Below are 21,198 nucleotides of genomic sequence, written 5' to 3'. Positions count from 1 at the left end.
TTCAGCAAGCTTGAGCTCGACTCATTTGCAGCCCTAATTGGGATGACTACTCTTTCGGTGGATTTCTAGTATGGTGTTCATCAATGCCTTTTACTTTGGCCATTTTGTCTAATTGAGTCTTCATCTTATCTTCCATGACTTGCACTTGGATTCATCTATTATTCATATTTAGTTAAAGGTGGTTGATTGGAAACTAGTATTGGGCTTCTATGAATTTCTATCATATTTATCTCACCTTCACGAGTCCCCTATTGCACTTTAGTAGTCTTATCGTAATCATCATAACAATCTTTGTAGAACAAAACCTCCTCTTAGGTTTATGGGCCAGGAGGAGAGTTAGGATTGACGGGATAGAAATGACTAGGATAGGTTGGCTAGGAAAGAATGAGGAGGTGGGCATGTTCTAGGATGTAGACGATATAACTTGGTTAGCTAAGAACTCGTGATTAGCGTGAGTTATTTCGTCATGTAATTGAATTTGGTCACTAAGAATGTCTCGGGCATTGGCCCTTCTTCTGCCATTTCTAGGCTCATAAAATGTCTGATCGTTGGATCTCTCCTTCATGGGGTGTAGTGACCAATTGCGATTGAGAGCATGATTGACAGCGAGGATATGAGTTTTTAAGTAATTGTAAACCATGTACAGTGCAATACATATGCATTTATATTAATCTTAAGAAATCAACATCTATTTTCTAATTCTGTTTTTGATAAAAACTCAAATATATTACATGATAAAAGGGTTAATATAATACAAACATGCGTCTCTTTTGTTTATATTTACAAAGAAGGTAAATAAGTAGACCAAAGGGTGAGATGTATGGACTAAGTCTTTTTTGTGCTTGTTTCTGCCTCTTTATCGTCTTCTTGTCTCCAATTTTTATTTTGTTTGTTTTTTCGATGATATCCATTAAGTAGTCCCCTCGCTCCTTTGGAGTTCTCATTCTCATGATTTTATTCCATTTTTCAAGATAACTGTACGCGTTCATTTTCGTTTCCCTTCCGATTTTCTGGCGCGTGTGCCCTTTTTTTTTAATTTGGTTGGCATACGCTCCTTTTTTTCGAATTGAATTGGCCCGTACAGGTTTTAAATCGATGCACTCGCAAATGTATCGATCTAATTGACTTGAGAGTCGCCACTTTAGTTTACTTCCCAAAGAAACTAAAGAAAAGAAAAATCAGAGATTCATTTTAAGAGTCCGGTGTTTGGTTACGTATTAGGAAAAGGCCTACGGCGCTATGTCCTATACGCCTGTCTTTACAGACAGTCTCTACTCCTAAGTAATTGGCCATATGATGTTTGAAGGATTATTACGTTTTCGTTCTGAGTTCAGAACTCTTTTGCTTGTGTGAGAAAATCTTAATCATTTGCAAGGGGCTAGTCCTATTCATGAGGTGTTTGAAGAGGACAAAGTATTGAAAAGCATTGAAGCATTGAAAAGCATCGAAGAGCATTGCAAAGCATAGAGCAACCTTGGCAACGAAAAACGGGAATCGGAATTCCCGAGACAGATCAAATGAGGATAGATGAGGAGAATAACAATTCGATTGGAGGACTAGAATTTTATTCTTTGGCTCAGAGGAATGAAAAGAGTGGATTAACTTAAGGTCCCAAGTGTTTCCCAGTTTAAAATTTTCAGAGTTAAAGAGAACTCCGAACACAACACATTAAAATGAGTCATTTTCAAAAATAATTCCCCAAATCCCAAAAATTTCATATGATAGTCAAAAATATTATTAAAAGCTCACAGGAATCAAGTTTGGAATTTTCGGAGTTATGGAACCCTTGGTATGACATTGCAAAGATAGGCATTTTTCCAAACGGGCCCTAATAATTTCGGGAAAAATTATTTTTGAAGAAAATAATATTTTGGAATTTTTGGGAAAATTTGAGAAAATTTGAAAGTGATTTGAATGCCCGAATCCTCATTTTAAAGTCGTTTGTAAAATTTGAGAAACAAACAGGACCTTAAGTTTATTGTATTTTTAATTTTTTTTTTTTTTGAAAGTTTTAAATTAAAATAAAAGGAAAAGAAAGTTTAGGGGTCCAATTAAGACATCAGGAAAAGATCAGGGACTACTTTAATTTTGAATTAATAAATTAATTCGAAATTAAAGTTGTCAGGCTTATTTAAAAATAAAAGAGACCCAGGGGTCTCTTTGAAACTTCAACAGAAGTTGAGGGAAACGCAACATAACAAAAGAAAAACAGAACTCCAACCGGCCCTATGCTCTCCTCCGGCGTCTTGCACACTATTCTTTTTGTTCAACCACTCAGTAACCTCTTCGGACGAAGCATGTATAGCAGTCAATTTTTTTAGTTCCAAACGACTGCTGTAGAATGCGTAGCCAGGGTCAATTTTGTCTCTCTTTGACATATTTGTATCCAGAAAAGGCTCACAAAGCCGGAGCATAACAGCACTTAGGTTCAAGAACATACCAGAACTAGCACAAGATAAGGGGTCATCAACTGGTTCGCGCTCAATTGAGAGCACAATCCCAAGTTCACGTGGCATCTTTGAGGTATCCTCTTCACTGTAAATCTTATTTCCAGCAACAGGAAGAAGTAGAGTTGGCCAGAGAAATTCTGATATAAGGAGTAAATTCTGTATCTGACTATCCGCTTCAAAACAGCAATTACGAATTGTTCTAGAAACCCCTTTCTTTCTCAACAGATTTGTTGAATCAAATTGCCTAGTAATTTGCTTAAGAAGTCCTCGCTTGGGGTCCACTAAAAGTTTCTTTCTTGCTTCCCACTGTGATATATTCACAAGTATTGAACCAACATGTTCAAAAGGATCACCATTCTTCTCTGTAGAAATGCAGAATGATCTCACAAGCTTCATAACATACAGGCCATGCATCTTCTCATCATCAACCTGAAGTAAGGCAGCTATTCCAGTATCTATACGGGTGAGATTAACCAGTAACATAACAAGCAACCTTGTAATGCAGGCATCTGGCTTGTATAATATATCCATTACAGTTTTAATCATTCCCATTGAAACCATTTTAGCAGACAAATCTGAGTTTTGTGATAGGTTAATAAGAGCTTCAACTGCAGGTTCAGATACCTCCTTTTTTTCAGACATGAGGCTAGCAAGTGAAGCCAAAGCAGTATTCGAGTAAGCAGAAAGAGACAGCAAGCCCTCTTCAGAACCAGTCAAATCTCGAACAATGTCAACAGCAGCCTTCTTGACCGGCGTTTTGTTGGCTGCAAAATTAATCAACAACTCACTACTTTTGGGAAGAAATTTGTTTGCTTCTTCAACTCCCTTATTGAACTGCCAAACAGACTGGTTACCGCCATATAGATCTGATAACTGAAGATGGCTTATTGGGGAGTCAAGGAAACAGCCATCAATAACACCATTGTTGGCTCGATCGATTTGAGGCGATGGTGGATACTTCTTTCCAATGACATCGTAAAATGATTTCTCAGCAGCTTGAAGATCTAAAGACTCTTGAAGCATGCAGGTTTTCTCTTCCATATCTTCTTTCATAAGGATCTGGTTTATGTATTGCAAAACTGCATCTGAGAAATCACAGTCTTCGTGAGGATCTTCTTCGTAAGTTAAAGTGGAAGTAGAAATCAAATTGTTTGTTGGAACATCATTCGAAGTGAAAGGAATCCCGAATTCGTAGCTCGTGAATGAACTTCCATGATCCGCAAACACAGACTGAAATCTAGGATTTGGAAAAGGGTTAACAGGGTTATCTGGAATGATGGAAAATCCACTAAAACTGTTATTGGACAAAGGAGTCTGAAATCTAGGTCTGAAGTGAGGAGAAGCAAAGGACGATGGAGATGCGGCTTGAATTCTAGCTCTCCAATCTTCTGATTTCTCGGAGCCAGCATTTCTCCTAATGGAGACTAGCGAATCGGAGCGACAGAACTTAGTCGAGCAAACTTCTCGTCTACATTTTACAGGAAAGCAAATCTTCTTACTCTTATTCCACTGGGATATCTGATTGTTTTGTGAAAGAGACAAGGCGACCTTCGTTCTCATCCACAGGTCGAATTGAGCACCGACACCGTTTGAACTCGCTGCCATTGCTAATATATAATTGTCATTGGAGGCGGCTGCATTTAGTTATACCTAAATCTAAGCTCTGTGAAGTAAGAATAGCGGTTACAGAACTAAAATGATGAGAAAAGGTTGAACGGAGTTAGAATCGGAGAGAAAGTCGGCATTGAAGAAATCTCTCTAGTGATAAGAACTTATACATTGAAATGACCAGTGAGGAAGCTGCTCCGGTGAGAGTGATGAACATAGATTTGAAATGAGAGAGAAAGAGAGAGAGAAAAGGGACTGGTTTCTAATCCTATCCTCAATCCTAACTACTCCTAATCAAAGATCTATCAGCCAAAATCTAACAAATATCAGCCAAGCATTCAATCAATTGGAAATAACTACAGCAGCAAAGGAAACATACTTGAAATTTGAATGAAACAAACTGTAATCACACTTCTAATCATCAAGCGGCATCGGTGTTCATAACCGATGCCTCCAATCAACCTTTCAAGAACATCATTCAGTTTGAATGTTTACCTGATTAGCAAAAAGAGATGAAACAAAATGAATCAGCCGGATTAGAAGAAGCTTCAGCCAAAGTTGTTGTCGTTCTTCGTGTTCGTTGATCCAATCGTCCAAGGCAATGAGCTCGAATTACTCCTTCTCCTTCATCAACAATGGCAGCAATCTCCAAAAACTCTCTAAGATTTTTGTAACCGCTCCTCCAGCTCCAAGAACTGAAAAAAACTGCTCTCTTTCTAAAAAAACTCACCAACCGAAAACTGACTTCCCCACTCATCTTCCTCCTCTTTTTTAATTTTATTACAGGGGTTCATTTGTAATTAGCCCAAAAATTGAAGGGCACGCTTGGAAGAAAAGAAAAAATATATATTTTCCTTTTTTTTTTCTTTTCGTTTTACTCCTTTTCCATTTTTCTTTCTTTGCACCTTCACACTAAAGAATCACCCCGGTCGCGTTTTTGCTCAGAAAATTGTGAAAATTTTATGGTCAGTTCTTAACACCACGAACATGAATCTCCTTTTTGAATGAACCCAAACGGACCTTCCTATCCAAAGTTATGATATTTTAAAGCCACCCTTCCATTTCAATCTTTTCAATCCCGCGGTTTTCACTTTCATAACTTTAATAGCCCATAACTTTGTGCACAGAGCTTTCCCCACAATGAGGTTAGTACCATTGGAAAGGCAAGACTCTTGCCTACATCCCCATGTCTCCTTTGCTGACGAAATGGTCCGTGTTGGTCAGGAGACTAGCCTCACAAAAACGTGTCAGTTCACGCATCACCTTCGCTGCGGGCGACTTGGACTGAGCTTCAGGGAGAACTGGGAGAAGTATTTGGTGTCGTTGGAAAGGTAATTCAAAGGGATTTCCAACGGTAGCTCATACACTGAAGATGGATCATTGGTGCAAAAGATATGATTTTTAGAAGTGCAACATAGCTTCAGCTAGCTCCCAGGACTTGAATCGGTAGTTTTTCCTTCTTTTTGAGCATTTTCTGCACAAATTTGCAAAAAATAACATTATACTCAAAATTCAAGATTTTTCAAAACGTACAACATGAACGTGTCACGGGTTGGGAAAACAGAGTCGTTATGAAACTCGACCTTTGGATCGTTATCTTGTAAGCTTTACCGGGTCAGTTTTCCATGAGGTGATTCTATTTTTGTTTTCCCGGTTCAATAAACAAACATGAGTATTATTTTGGGCCGGTTTTTTCTATTAGGTATCTAGGGTGTAAAAATGGGGTGTCTACAATAACTAAAATACATTTTATGGTCGATTGGCGTATTTATGGCCAACATATTTCCCATATAGGGTGACATGTTATCCTCACTGAATTGTTTGAATATGTCGGTCTTGTTGTAAGAGGTGACTCATTCTAGGCACATGAGTATACTAATTTGCTTATCATCCATTAGATAAGTCATCTTTTGGATGGGATACCGCATGAGTAACTTTCTGGCGGGAATATTGTATTGTATGAGAGGTACTAGTATGAATTTCTTTACCCTCTACTATTGTGTGATGGTCCAAGTAGTCTAATGGAGCCAATAGTAGAATGCATTTGAGATTGTCGAGCAACCAAATGTAAGGCACCAATGGTGGGCCTCTTTTGCTCATCGTCGACGTTTGGTATGATTCATTTAGCCCATGAGGGTTTCTACCAAGATGAGATCGGACATGTATTTATCTCATCTATATAGATAATAAACCACCTCTAAGATTTTAGATGAGGGTTTGGTGTTGAAAGGTGCTAGGGAAAAGTGGGTTAGTAGTATGGTCATGGTCATTGTTGAGGAGTTGTGGGATATAAGGATTTCACCATTCTTAATTAGCATTTGCTCCATTTCTGGAAGTCGAACGTGGTCTTTTTTAGAATTCTTTTGGATGTCATTTTGTGTATCTAAATTCCTCTCATAACAATTTTCTTAATGATATTGATTCTATAAATAGTTTGAGATGTAGAATGCTCATATTGTCGATCATTAGAATAGCTCTGAATTCTTCTATGGTTGAGCACATTTGTTTGTCTCTCATTAAGAAGGTTTTAGTGATGACACTCCATCGTCTTTGCATTTGCATTATAATGTTCTTATTGACTTTGAAGTTGATAAACTTCATGATGATGTTCAATCCGTAGATTTTGTAGTTAAATCCTGACACGTTGCAGTGGTCTATCCAATAGACCAATGAGGAGTCGTCTAGCATTAACATAGACATCTTTTTGTTTTGAAAAGAAGAACGTACTTGTAGATGTTTATTTGTCTATAATGCATACACAAAGTACATATATATTAGTCAAGTAATTGTTTTTGATGTGATTTTTTTACTTAGGAACATCAAACAACGAGGCTAGTAATGTAACCAAGATTTTGTTGCTAAGGAGAATCATAAGAGAGTATTTACTCACCCAAAAGTGTAGGGGGTTTAACACCGTCATAAATTGGGAAGTATCAACTCAATTAGAAAAATTTATCATCTCTATAATGCATACGTCCCAAAGAACAACTCACTATCAAAAATAAGGATTGATACATTGCTTTCTAGTTCAAAATTGTCGCAACATCGCTCATATTTGTAACAAGTTGTCATCTTCGTTGACAATCTTTTCAATTAATCAATAAAAGTATGGAGAGTATGTCATAATTCGTCTCGCATACTTTTGAAAATAATAGGGTATGTACCCTTTTGATTATTAATGTCTAAGAAATTGTTATGATAAAGTATATACATCATTGGGTGACATACCCTCTAATGTGCTTATTATCGGGGTTGAAAATCTAAAATTATATTTTCTTTAATACCCATAATTTTATTGGGATAAGATGATTGTACATAGGTATTTGCTGACAACCAAGATGCAATATTTATCTCAAACAATCATATTTTTCATGGGAAGACCAAATATTTCAACATCAAGTTGTTCTTTCTTAGGAAGGTGTAAGAAGAGGAGTCTATTAAGATGAAGTACTGGAAGACTGAACTTCAATTAGTAGACATTCTCACCAAGGCCTTACAAAGGAGCAAGTTCGAGTTCTTAAGGGAGAAACTTGACATCTACAGTAACTCAAACAAGGAGGGATGTTGAAGTTTGCTTGGAGTTATTGTTATTTTTCCTTGTTTTTGGCATTTCAGTTGTTATAAGCACTAAAATTTTATATACTCAATTTAAAAATAAATATAATTATATTTATTATTTTTTAATAAATAAAATCAAAATAATTAAAACTCGGGTAAAAACATTATTAAACGATTAATTAGATTAATTATTGTGATAATTAAAACCTAATTAATTAAGGATAATGGCCAAGAAAAATAACTAAAATAATTTGGGATAAATTTTATACTCATTTTATCTCAAATTAATTTTAGAAAAATTAAGGGAAATTAAAATAAATAATTTAGGATAAATGTTGTATCACTTTTATCCTAAATAAATTATTTATTAAACCCAAAAATATAAAAAATAAAATAAAATAAATTGGAAAAATATATTTAATATTTATTAAAAATATTTTTTATATTTTTAAGATTAAAAACAAAGCCATGAGGGTAAAAAGAAAATCAGTTTCAAACAAACCCTTTAAATTTCCTGTAATCTGGTGTGACGGAAACTTAGACGAAACGCTACAGCAGAATCCACGGCCTTCAGATAAGCACTGGAAATCATCCAACACACGAGAGCCCCCGCGTCTCTTGCTACAATGGAGGGAAGGCGCGCTCGCAAAGAACATGATCAACTAACACACACCTCAACACCGTTAACTGAAACCCGACAGAATGCCCAATCGCGAACGAAATCGAGACGAAACGCCAATGGAGTGTCCTGTGTTCAAATTTATGCTCGAAACGATGTCATTTCTCCCTGTATTGTCGATTTCCTAGCGACAACGGAGACAATAAGATCAACAACCATCTTTGATTTTTTAAAGATAGAACTTTGTCGTTTCTTCACCTTACTCGGGTGATCATTTCCCCTACTCTTTGAGGCATCATCACGACCTATACAAGCAACTGGTCGGAGAACTACCAAAAGAACTTCAGTGGTCTTTTGACTTAATTGAAGTCACTTGCTTTACAAATCGACCTTGAGAGGATATAAATACTATCTCTTAAGAAAAACCGAAGGTAAGAGATTCACTCTCAAACCCTCAATCAAAGTTTTCAAATCCGCCATTAAAACTTCAAACTTTCTGGATTTTTTGAATTTTTTGGTAAGGCCTTAAAACTCAGATTCAAACATTCTCAAAGCTTCCCTAAGAGCTAAGGAGTGTTCTCCAACTCTCGGTAAGCCTCCAATCACCCTCTAATTCAATCTTCTAGTTTAAAATTAAAATTTGCATATTTTAGTTTTCATGGTTTCATATACTACATGTTTGTTGGATTTCTTGATTAGAAAACAATCACATGATCATTTACAAGCTTTTTGTTGAAGTTAAACCCGATCATTCAACCTAAATAAAAAAATCTTCAAATTTGAATTTAGAAAACTTCAAAATCGGGTTTTATGTTCTTTAGTTATTGATCAAGAACAACAACCCAGAAAGTTTCCCAACATATTTCTAATGATGTTGGGAACCTATTTGGACCAGTTTCAATCCATCCTCATCATGTTTGATAAAAACTATTTCTTTTATAAAAAAATTAAAAAATTTAGTTCTTGAATTGGTCAAAATGAACCGTTAGTGTTCATATTTTGGTTCCATTAAAGTATATGAGGCACAAAGAAGCTATTGACAAACTCTTAAATTTCATCAAAACCCAAAAAACAAAAACCCGTTTTTTGTACCAAAATTGTTATGGTTGAATGGAACCTTATCACGATCGAATGATACATTGGGATGATGTTTAAAATGATCATGAGAGGTTTGTGAAGCTTCCCATGCCATCAAATCAAATGATACGAGCCTTAATCAAAACTGTAAAACCTGTAATTTGATGTTCTTGAAGACAGGGAAACTTAACTCAAGTTTAGCTAGGATTGAGAGTCCTTAGCTCCTAGGACTAAGGGAAACTAACCCAGGGTTAACCCCGTGATCGAGTGCTCTAAGCCAAACAACCCCAAGCAAAGAGACGACCTCTTTCTGTTGGGAAACCATGGCGAACTCCATGGATGAAAGCGTTCTATCACTTAGGACCGACAAAACCTAGCCCAAGGCTAACATCTGACCAAATGTTTTTCATACTCAGGACTAACAAAATTAGCCCAAGGCTAATCTAGGACCGAAAATACCTGCACCTGACCGAGAATTCCTGAACCTCGACTAAGGACTTCAACATCTCGACCGAAAATTTCAGCATCCCGACCAAGGGACACCCGCACCCGACCGAGGATTTTAGCATCTCGATCGAGAGGCTCTAGCACCCCAATCGAAGGAGTTCTAACCCAGGACTTAGGGCATTAGCTCCGACCGATAAAAATCGCACCTAGGACCGATGACACCAATCCTAAGGTCTGTTTGATTGCATTTTTAATATTCCAAAATTTCTTTTGTAATTTTGGGATCCTAAATCATTTTCTAAAAATCCCAAAAAAATAAAAAATTATTTCAAAATATTTTTAGAATATTTTCATAAAAAATATTTTGATAAGAGTTTGTTTGAGATTTATTTTTAAACCTTAATACCTTTAAAATTGATGTTCCTCAAGTAAATTCCTCTATAGTCATCATCATCAGCTACATGTACCAGCATTTAAATATTATTGTTACAATTTTTAAATACACGAAACCTATGCATGTCTAGGACCAGAAGAATAATTGGTAAAATAAAACGTTATATAACAAATTTTCCCCATGCCAAAATTTTATAAAGTATAGATCGTTTGGGTATGAAGGATGAAGCCGCGAAAGTCATTTTCTGAGTATCACCAAACTATGAATTAAAAAGAAACTTTGGTTAAAAGTATGTTTGTACACATATACTTTTATTGAGTTTAAATTAAAAATCAATTGGCGACTCTTTATCAAATAAATAATCTTTAAAATTAATTATTTTTTAATTAATTTAAAAATAGATTGCTAAAAATCAAATTTTAACTTTAGTATTTCAAATTTAAAATATTATTTGAAATTTGACCATAAATTAATTAATTTAATTTAATTTCAAAAGGTCAGAATATTCTAAACAAAATCTTTTAAAATAATGTGACAATTTAGGTAAGTTTCAGGTTGACGAGTTCGGGTTGGTAGGTTAACGGGTTGAACAATTATAATATAAACCTGACATTTTAGTAATTTTGGTCAAAATCTCTAACATAAACCTGACTTGTTTATTTGTGATTGACCTAAACTTGACTCGTTTGACACATTTGACCCAATTTACCTAACTCAACTCGAACCAAACCCGATAAAATTAATTCACATCTCTCCATTTCAAATTAAAATGACATCAATACAAAATAAAAATAAAGTTAAATCACAAACCCGTTTATAAAAAAAATTACAAAAGAAAATGAGGGAATGAATAAGAAAGAATAACACAAAATTCAACAAAATAAACTTATAAACGGGTTATCGGGTCTACTTTGGGTCATGTCAGGTCGATCCGATTTTGACATGTTTGTTAATAAAGTTAAATAGGTCAACCTAATTTTGACCCGAACAAAAAAAAATACATGACCCTAACCTGATTTTTTTATGTTTGGTCCGGGTTGTGTTTTCGTGTCGTGTCCAAAATTATCAGCCCTAATTTTTTGGGGTTACAATTGTAGTTTGTGGTTGATTAATTAATTATTAATGTAGTGGTTGGTTTCTATTATAGTTTCTAAGATATATCATGTTTATGTATTACCCTATTTTTAGCTCCACTATTTATTCAGTTGGTTGTATTAAATGATTTCAGCTTAATCAAAATTACTACGTTTTCCCTTCCATCTTTTCTTCTACTCTAAAAAAGTATACTTAGATTGAAATAACCAACAATCTATTCAAAATAGAGGACATTCAAATGGGCTCATTTTCTCTTTCCATCAATTTTATGTAACTTTCCAACGACAATAAATAGATTTTCAAACCTCTACGGGCTAGTTGACTACTCAAAAAGTCGGACTTTAACGAAGAAATATTGATATTCACAATAGATGATCCTTGTTGTGGTGCTTTGAAGGCGATTTCAATCTTTGTAGGTCACCAAACGAGAAGAAGAACGCTAGAAGGTATATAAAGAAAATATACATTTTTAATACATTTATCGACAATTTCTTCCTCATAAATCCTGTCTTGGAAGGAGCTAAGTATACCTGGAAAATACACTACAATAACAACAATATGTCTAGAATCGATAGTTTTTTCTTCAATGGGAATTGGGGAAGGACATTCTTCCCAAAAATGATCGATTACACTTTCTTGCGACTTTTGTGCTCAATCAAAATCACATTTTCAATTCGACAACTCACTCCTTGAGGACCCAAGTTTTGTCGAGGCAGTTAACAAATAGTTGGTAGAGAAACCTTCTCCTAAAGGAATATCTTCTTTTTTCCCTCTTTAAGCTTAATTGTTAAGATCGGTTACAATAATAGAAGGGGGTTAGATATTGTTGTTCAATTTTTCATTTTAAATGCGATTTTAATCCTATTAGAGATTGAAAATATGTTTCAGTTCTTTAACAAATCTTAGCAAGCTTTTGAACGGTTTCAAGTGCGGAAATTACTTTCTAGATTTGAAGTAACAGATGTACGAAGTGAATGAATCAAAGAAAAGAGATAACAAGATTTTATGAATGTTCGGAGATAAAATTTCTATGTCACCCTTCTTTTGTTTCTAGAAAGATTCCACTAAAAGACTTTGATTTGTATAGCCTCTACACAAACCCACTTAGAATACAAGTCTTAATACTTGCATGTTCTAAACTCTTAGTTATCACACTATCTATTGAACATACAATATTCTGTTCAACTTACAATACTAAATTGCTATCAGGAAATACAAAAAATTATCTCTCAATATGATGTAGTGACTTGACGTATTCACTTGTGAAGAACGAGCTAGAGAGGGAGTAATCAAAGAGTAACCAAGAGCGTAGAAATTCGCCAAAGGATTCAAGAGTCTGGAAGAGTGATATTCGTCGTTGTCCTTTGATTTCTTTTTTATATTTGATGCATGGCAACGGTCAAATCTATTTCGTAGATACGTGGCAGCGGTACATTTGTCGTACGTCTGGCGTATGGGATAGTACGCCTAGGAATCGAATATTCGTTAGTGCGTGATGTACAGAATTGTAGTGCGCGGACTGTTGGAATATTCATATACGTGGTAATTGTACATTTTGGCATATTAAGAGGTTGTAGAAGTCTGATGATAGCGAACTCAGCTGTTGGCGCAACACTACTGTTGGGCTACTCGGCTATTAGCACAACACTGTTGTGCTGAAGGAGCAAAATTGTTGTCAGCACTTCTTCAGCTTTGCTGCTGGAACAAGCCTATTATCAGCGCCTCTTCAGCTCTGCTACTGGAGCAAACCTGCTACCAACGACTCTTCAGCTCTACTGTTAGAGCAAGGCTGCTGTCAGTGCTCCTTGAGCTCTACTACTAGAATAAGCTTGCTGTCAGTGCCTTTTCAACTCTGCTGTTAGAACAAACCTGCTGTCAGCGCCTCTTCAAGTCTACTATTGGAACAGGCTTGCTGTTAGCGCCTCTTCAGCTCTACTGCTAGAGCAAGACTGTTGTCAGCGCTCTTTCAGCTCTACTGCTGGAACAAGTCTGCTGTCAGCGTTTCTTCAACTCTACTGTTGGAGCAATGTTGTTGTCAACGCTCCTTCAGCTCTGCTGCTGAAACAAGTCTGCTGCTAACGCCTCTTCAGCTCTGCTACTGGAACAAGTCTTCTGCAAGTGCCTCTTCAGCTCTGCTGCTAGAACAAGGGTACTGTCAACGCTCATTTAGTTTGCTACTAGAGAAAGACTGCTATTAGTGCTCCTTCAGCTCAGCTGCTGGAACAAGCCTGCTGTCAGCGCCTCTTCAGCTCTGTTACTGGAGCAAGGCTGCTGATAACGCTCCTTCAACTCTACTGCTGAAACAAGCCTGCTGTCAGCGCTTCTTCAGCTCTGCTGCTGGAAAAAGCCTACTGTCAGCGCCTCTTCATCTCTGCTGCTGGAGCAAGGTTGTTGTCAGTGCTCCTTCAGCTCTGTTGCTGGAACAAGTCTGCTCCCAGCGCCTCTTCAAATATACCTGCACATTAAAACATTTACAAAACTTAGTTTTATACATTTATCAACGCATCATCAAAACTATATCGTACTGATTTTAATTATCCTAAATTCATTTTGATCAATTAAATCATTTTTCATAACTCAACTTAATTAATGATTTCTCCTTTAATCTTAATTTAATAATTTTTCCCATTTTTATTTCTTTAACTTAATCTAACAATTTCCCCCCTTTTTGATGATGCTAAAACTAAGTTATAAGTCCAAGGGTGTAGACGGATTCGAAATTCACCTGCATCGTAGAAAATAGTTGATAGAGAAACATTCTCCTCAAGAAAGATATTCTTTTTTCCCTCTTTAAGCCTAATGAAAATAAAATCAGTTATCTGGGTCCCTTAAATATCTCATTTCAAACGTTAGTGCTTAGTTTAACGTGTTAGATAGAGTCGTGAGAAAATGGAGCTAACGAAAGCCAAAATCGCTAGCAAGATGGAACTCTTTGACATTTATATTATTTGTACAAATGGGAGGAGAAAAATATTTGGCAGAATTAAGATGTTTATGGATAAGGGACAAAGATTCTAACATAAGATTTTTTAACAATTTCGCGAACACCCGAAAGAGATATAATCCAATTTCTATTATGAAAATCGATGGCTAAGATATCGGCTAAGATATCGAGGATTCGAATTACATTAACAACATCGTCATCTCATATTATAAGGAGCTTATCACCTAGACTATAAGAGGAATGCCTACTCTTGTTGGCATCTCTTTCAATGAGATTTTATAGAGCAACGAACTATGAGCGAAGTGGATTTTATCGCTGATAAACTCCTCAACACTATTAACAATTATGACGTAGACAAGACTCTAGGACTGACGATTACTCATTGGTTTTAATAAAAAAAAAATTATTAAATTTTTTAAAGACGTGACCTCTTTAAACACTTCCACAACACTACCTCATTTGAAAGAACAAGATTGCAATTTTATTGTCTTTATTAAGAAAATTTAATGCATACACTCATTTTTAAACATCACCCAATTTATAAATATTAGAATCTTGAGCCAACAAATTAATTTATAAAATATTTCTATTAATACTCACTACACTTAATTAAACTAGCATTTAGCCCGTGCATTTGCACGAGTAATAATATAAAAAACCGTGAAAAAAATTACGGATAACATTTTTAATTTTATTTTTAACCGTTTTAAATTTATGGGTGGGTCAACACATAATCCGACCCAAGTATCCATTTACTCAACATCATTATATATTAGTTAGTTAAAAAGTTGAACTTATATTAATATTAAAACGTCCCGCATTTATCAAATTTGGTGTTTGAATTTAATATATAAAGTCTTTGTAGCCTAGTTGGTTAAAGAGTTGTACTTGTTTTGTTAGGTTGCAAGTTCGAAACATACCTCTAGCATTTTTAATTTTATTTTTAACCGTTTTAAATTTAAAAACGGGTAAACCCACAATCCGACCCAAGTATCCAAATTAACCACAGCTCTCGACCCGGCAATCCGGACACTTTAAAAATTAAGCATCATTATATATATATAGATTAGTTAGTTAAAAAGTTGAACTTATATTAATGTTAAAACGTCTCGCGTTTATCAAATTTAGTGTTGAATTTAAAATATAAAGTCTTTGTAGCCTAGTTGGTTAAAGAGTTGTACTTGTTTTTGTTAGGTTGCAAGTTCGAAACATACCTCTAGCATTTTTAATTTTATTTTTAAACGTTTTAAATTTAAAAACGGGTAAATCCACAATCTGACCCAAGTATCCAAATTAACCACAGCTCTCGACCCGGCAATCCGGACACTTTAAAAATTAAGCATCATTATATATATATAGATTAGTTAGGTAAAAAGTTGAACTTATATTAATGTTAAAACGTCCCGCGTTTATCAAATTTGGTGTTGAATTTAAAATATAAAGTCTTTGTAGCCTAGTTGGTTAAAGAGTTGTACTTGTTTTGTTAGGTTGCAAGTTCGAAACATATTTCTAGCATTTTTAATTTTATTTTTAACCGTTTTAAATTTAAAAACGGGTAAACCCACAATCCGACCCAAGTATCCAAATTAACCACAGCTCTCGACCCGTCAATCCGGACACTTTAAAAATTAAGCATCATTATATATATATAGATATCAATAATTAATTTTAAATCGATATATCAGTTGGATTCGAAATTAATTATTAAACATTGAACAATTTTAAATAAACTAAATTCATAACGAATAAATAAATACAGAAACATAATGAACTGTGTTAATGGAAATAATTATTTTTGTGTTTATTTTGTATGATTGAAAAATAAATATATTATAAAATGAGAAGTGGATTAAAAAATGTAATTTTTTTTTAATAATGTTCTATAATAGTTTTACTAATTTTTTAAAATAAAAAATATCATGTATAAAAATATATAATCTCAAATTAAAAGAATATATTATAAACTACTAATTTATTAAATTAATAATTTATAAGTAATAGATGAATATTATATAAACTAGGAGGATTCTCGTACGATATGAAAACAAACAAATATATATAAACGAAATATTTAAAACATAAAATTAAGAAAATCAAAATTTTTAAAAATAAAATTGAATCAAAATATATAATATATCAATGGTGCTATATTTAATAGTTTAAAAATACTTAACTAAATACAATAAAAATAAATTTTCACCTTAATTAAAAAAAATTATATAAAAAAATGACACATTTAAGTTCTATTTTTTATTTATAACTTTACACATGATTTTTAAAATTAATAATCATTTAAATTTTATTTCATAAATATTACCATTATATTGTGTTTAACATAATTTCATAATATCATAATGGTTAGACATTATCTATAAGATATATAAGTTTGAGAAATTTTAATATTGTGGGTATGTTGTTCTTTTACTTATTCTATTCTTTTAATATTATGTGAAGTTATTTAATCTCACATCTCTTATAAATTTTCTTTTATATTTATTTTTGAGATTGGGACAACTAAAATAAAATCTTGCAAATATGGTCATTTTTAAGGGTGTAAGCGGTTCAGTGTGGTCGTTTTTTTCACCAAAAAATTCATCCCAGCCGTTGGTTTGGTTTTTCAAAGTCTTCATCCGTCGATTAGTGGTTAAATGTCAATTTAGTTTGATCGGAGTTCGGTTTTAGTCGGTTATAAAATTGGTTCAGTCGGTTTATCAATTTAATAGTTGAAAAAATAACAAATATATATATAATATATTAAAGTAGAAAATAAATAAAATAATAAAATTTTAATATAATAAACTAAAAGAATAAAAACCTGATTCAAAAAGTTTTTATGAATAAAAGTTTAATAAATTAAGTAAAAAAATAATTATTTAATTTAAAAGAAAATATAATAAAATATTAATTAAATCTTTACAAAAATAAAGTCATCAAATATATAAAATAATAAATATCTCCTCTTAGAGGCCTTAACCAAAAATAAGCATCATCTTTATATTAACACTAACCTACAAAGACACATACTTAAAAAAAAAATATCTAAACACGTATATATACGATCTGTCGGTTTTTTCATCGGTTTTTTATTATCTAAACCGTCAATCGAATCGGTCATGGTCGGTAAAAAAAATTATAAACCGATCAAAACTCGGTTCAATCGGTTTATAATTACTTCCGTAAGCTTTTTTACAGTTCAGTTCGATTTATCAGTTTGTTCGGTTTTACTTACCTCCCTTTTCTATTGACTTAATTTAATTTTGTTTTTTTTGTTTTTTTAACGTGAATTATCACATTATCTCAAATTGGCGAGAATAATATTGAACAAAATATATGTTTGTGTCTTTTCTCTTTTGTATATAATTGTTTCAGTTTCTATTATATTCTTTCAAAAATTTCAAAAATAATATTTTATCCAAGTCAAAATATTAATTAAATTATAGGTGAAATGTCTATTAAGAAAACATGTTAGTATAAAATTCTTATTTTAAAACTATATATCTATATACATAAGTGTTATTATATATATAACTTTTAATTTTTATATTATTAAATAATAACATTAATTATTATTTTTATTAAAAATAATAATAATTCAATTTTATAATATTTTGTGTTAAAAAATTATATTTATAATAATATTATAAATTAAAATAACAAATATTTATTAAAGATTTAAAACATGTAAAAAAAAGTTAAATATATGTTTTATTATTTTAATATATATATATATATTTATATATTACATTTTGTATTAATTATATATATATAGATAAATAAATCATTAATTAATATATAATTATTATTCTTTAAAATACAATTTTACTTATAATTTTATTATAAATATCTTATTAAGTATGTTATTAAAAAAAATAATGTTTAAATAAAAAAATATTTAATTTTTAAAAAGCTTATTAAAAAAACTAATATTATTTTAAAATTAATATTGATTTGTTTTTCACCAAAAATTAATTTAGACTTATGAATTCTAATTGTATGATCTAACTAAACCAATTTTCAATTTAGACTTTTTTTTGACCACTATGAACTCTTATCATAGTTTATTATTAATCTTTTGGTCCTTTAAAATATTATTTTACTTATTAGATTTTTATTATAAAATATTTTACAATTTAATGAAAAACAAATATTAATAATAATTAAATAAAAAAATGATTAAATTTCTATTTAAAAAAACTAATATTCATTCAAATTTATAAATTAATTAATATTTTTTTTATCACCCAAATTAAGTTTTAACATACTAATTTTATTACCTTACTTCAAACATTTTTCAATTGACCTCATTATTAATCGTTACCCCGCTTTAAAACTTTGTGTAACGATCTCTTACCCTATTTAATATATTACTAATTTTTGGGTTATTTAAAATATCATTTTACTTATTAACTTTTATTATAAATATATGATCCGTTATGAAAAAATAATATTAATAAAAAAGTATTTAAATTTTTTTATTTTGAAAGAATTAGTAAAAAAATTAATATTCATCTGACTTTAAAAAATGATATTAATCATTTATTGATCACCCAAAATAAATTTAAGATTTATTAATTTTTTGACATCACTTTAAATATTTCTCAATTAACCTTATTATTTAATTTCAAATATTTTATAATAACATTTTACCTCGATTATTATTTATATTCGAGTTCTTAAGATTTTAGTTAATTAATAATTTTTATTATAAAAATATCTTATCATTTTACAAAAATAAAAATAGTAATAATATGGTTAAACAAAAATATAGTTAAAATTTTAATTTAAAAAAAAAACTAATATTCTATCAAAATAAACTTCGACTTATTTGTAACCTCACTTTAAAGTTTAAACAATCTCTAATTATACTTCATTTCGAGCATTTTGTACCGATCTTATCCTTACTTTTAGCATTCCCCAATCGACTTCTCGTATTATTAATCTCGTGATTAACACGCACTCTCTCAATTCGAACCATAATTCTCTTATCCCTCAAATTTTGACTCAAAAATAATATTAATAATGATTAAATAAAAATATAGTTCAATTTTTAATTTAAAATAACTAATATTCTATCGAGATAAATTTTTAGCTTACTAATATTGTGACATCGTTTTAAGCCTTCACTAATTGATCTCTCATTAGGCTTCACATCGAGAATTTTATACCGATCTTACCCTTACTTTTGACATTCTCTAATCGATCAACCATATTACTAATCTCGTGACTAACACTAAATAAAATTGATTTGAAATTTTAATTTAAAAACAATTAATATTCTACCAAAATAAACTTCGACTTATTGACATTCTTTAATTGATCTCTAATAATAGACCTTCCTTCGAGTAATTTGTACCTTTACTTCTGACCTTCACACACGCATTTACATAGGGACTCGCATATGTCATCTAATAGTTATTTTTTGGCTTCCCCATCAACCAAAACTTCACACACACATTTACGTAGGCCTTCCCCATCGACCACAAATTCACACACGCATTTACATAGGGACATCACATGAAGTATGCATTCAATCTCAATACGACGCATCATTCTCTCATCCCTCAAACTTGCAATTCACACCCACCACACCCACATGCACCATCACTTTCATTTTAATATTTATAAATCCGTCTCATTTGAGACATGAACTCTAATCTCAAATACTTTAATCACTAGACCACTTGTGATTGTTGAATTTAATTTAAAATTTTATGTATGCATAAATATTTAATCATTGTTATTAGATAATCGATAAAATATATAATGAATAAAACAAAATTAATTATTTGTACAAATAATAAATATAAGAATAATTTTTAATAAACTATTTGTAAATTTGAATTAAAGACTAAATTAAAAATGTTTTTAAAATTTAATATATAATTATATTAAATTAATCAAAAAAAAGTTAAAATAATGAAATAATAAATAAAATATATAATTAATAAAAGAAAATTAATTAATTATATAAGGTATAAAATTATTTTTTTAATAAATTATTTAGAAATTTTAATTAAAGATTAAGGTAAAAATATTTTTAAATTTTAATATATAATTATATTAAATTAAAAAAAATTAAAATAATGATGTATATAATAAATATGGAGAGAAGATAAAAATTATATATTTTAATCAAAATTAAAAAGATATTTTAAAATCAATTTAATAAACATGGAGACTAATAATTTTAAAAAATACTCCTTATTTCCTTTAGTATAATTTCTTTAATATAATTTTTTAGTCGGTGACTCTTCATATTATTTCATAATTTGTTAATATGATTCCCGGGTTAACAGATTCTTTAACCCGATCCACCCGATCCGTTTTGTCTCGTAAACTAGAGTGTAAGACCCGCTAATCTAAAACTTTTTAAATTTATAATTAATATAAATTATAATTATGTAAAAAAAGCAAATCAATTTCAAATTATAAAAAATATATGAAGACTAATTTCGTAAAACACACTGATAAGTTAAAAAAATCTAACTTATTTAGCCAACCAATAGCATATATACGATTTCTAAGCTGAACTTTTGTTTTAATAAGATAACAACCTCATTACTATTACAAATCAAAAATTAAATATTAGAAGACAATCAATTGTCACCAAATTAGAATTACCAAAATTAAATTATAACAATACCAATATTAAAAATAAAATAAATATATATTATAAAATTAGGATCTTGTGGTCTCATTCAATAAAAATACATTTACACCAAGTGACACATTGTATTAGATAAGTATATCAATAAATATCTGAAAATATGATATGTGCTTGGGTATTTCTCAATTGGATCAAATATGACTAGTTAATATCTTTTACTAACAAACTTGTTGTTTAATTAAAGTAATTAGAAGTACAATTTAGAAGAAAATGATTTATAGATTAAATTCATAAGTAGTTGCAATGGTAACCATGTAATACTATATTATATATTTAAACATTATAATCTGATTAATTCAATCTTCTCTACTATATCTTCCAAATCAACACAGATCTATG

The 21,198-nt window shown here is 31.3% G+C and overlaps 1 protein-coding gene across 1 annotated transcript; it reads right to left on the bottom strand.

The window, feature by feature from the left end:
* Positions 1 to 1,910: 1,910 nt before the first annotated feature.
* LOC124946091 lies at positions 1,911 to 4,264 on the bottom strand. Its single transcript, XM_047486656.1, has one exon. It carries the CDS (start codon positions 4,053 to 4,055, stop codon positions 2,169 to 2,171), a length of 1,887 nt encoding a protein of 628 aa, XP_047342612.1. The 5' UTR covers positions 4,056 to 4,264; the 3' UTR covers positions 1,911 to 2,168.
* Positions 4,265 to 21,198: the final 16,934 nt, after the last annotated feature.

The sequence above is a fragment of the Impatiens glandulifera genome, chromosome 7 (genome assembly GCF_907164915.1).
Source record: "Impatiens glandulifera chromosome 7, dImpGla2.1, whole genome shotgun sequence".
NCBI lineage: Eukaryota > Viridiplantae > Streptophyta > Magnoliopsida > Ericales > Balsaminaceae > Impatiens > Impatiens glandulifera.
This window is presented reverse-complemented; position numbering and strand designations above follow the sequence as displayed.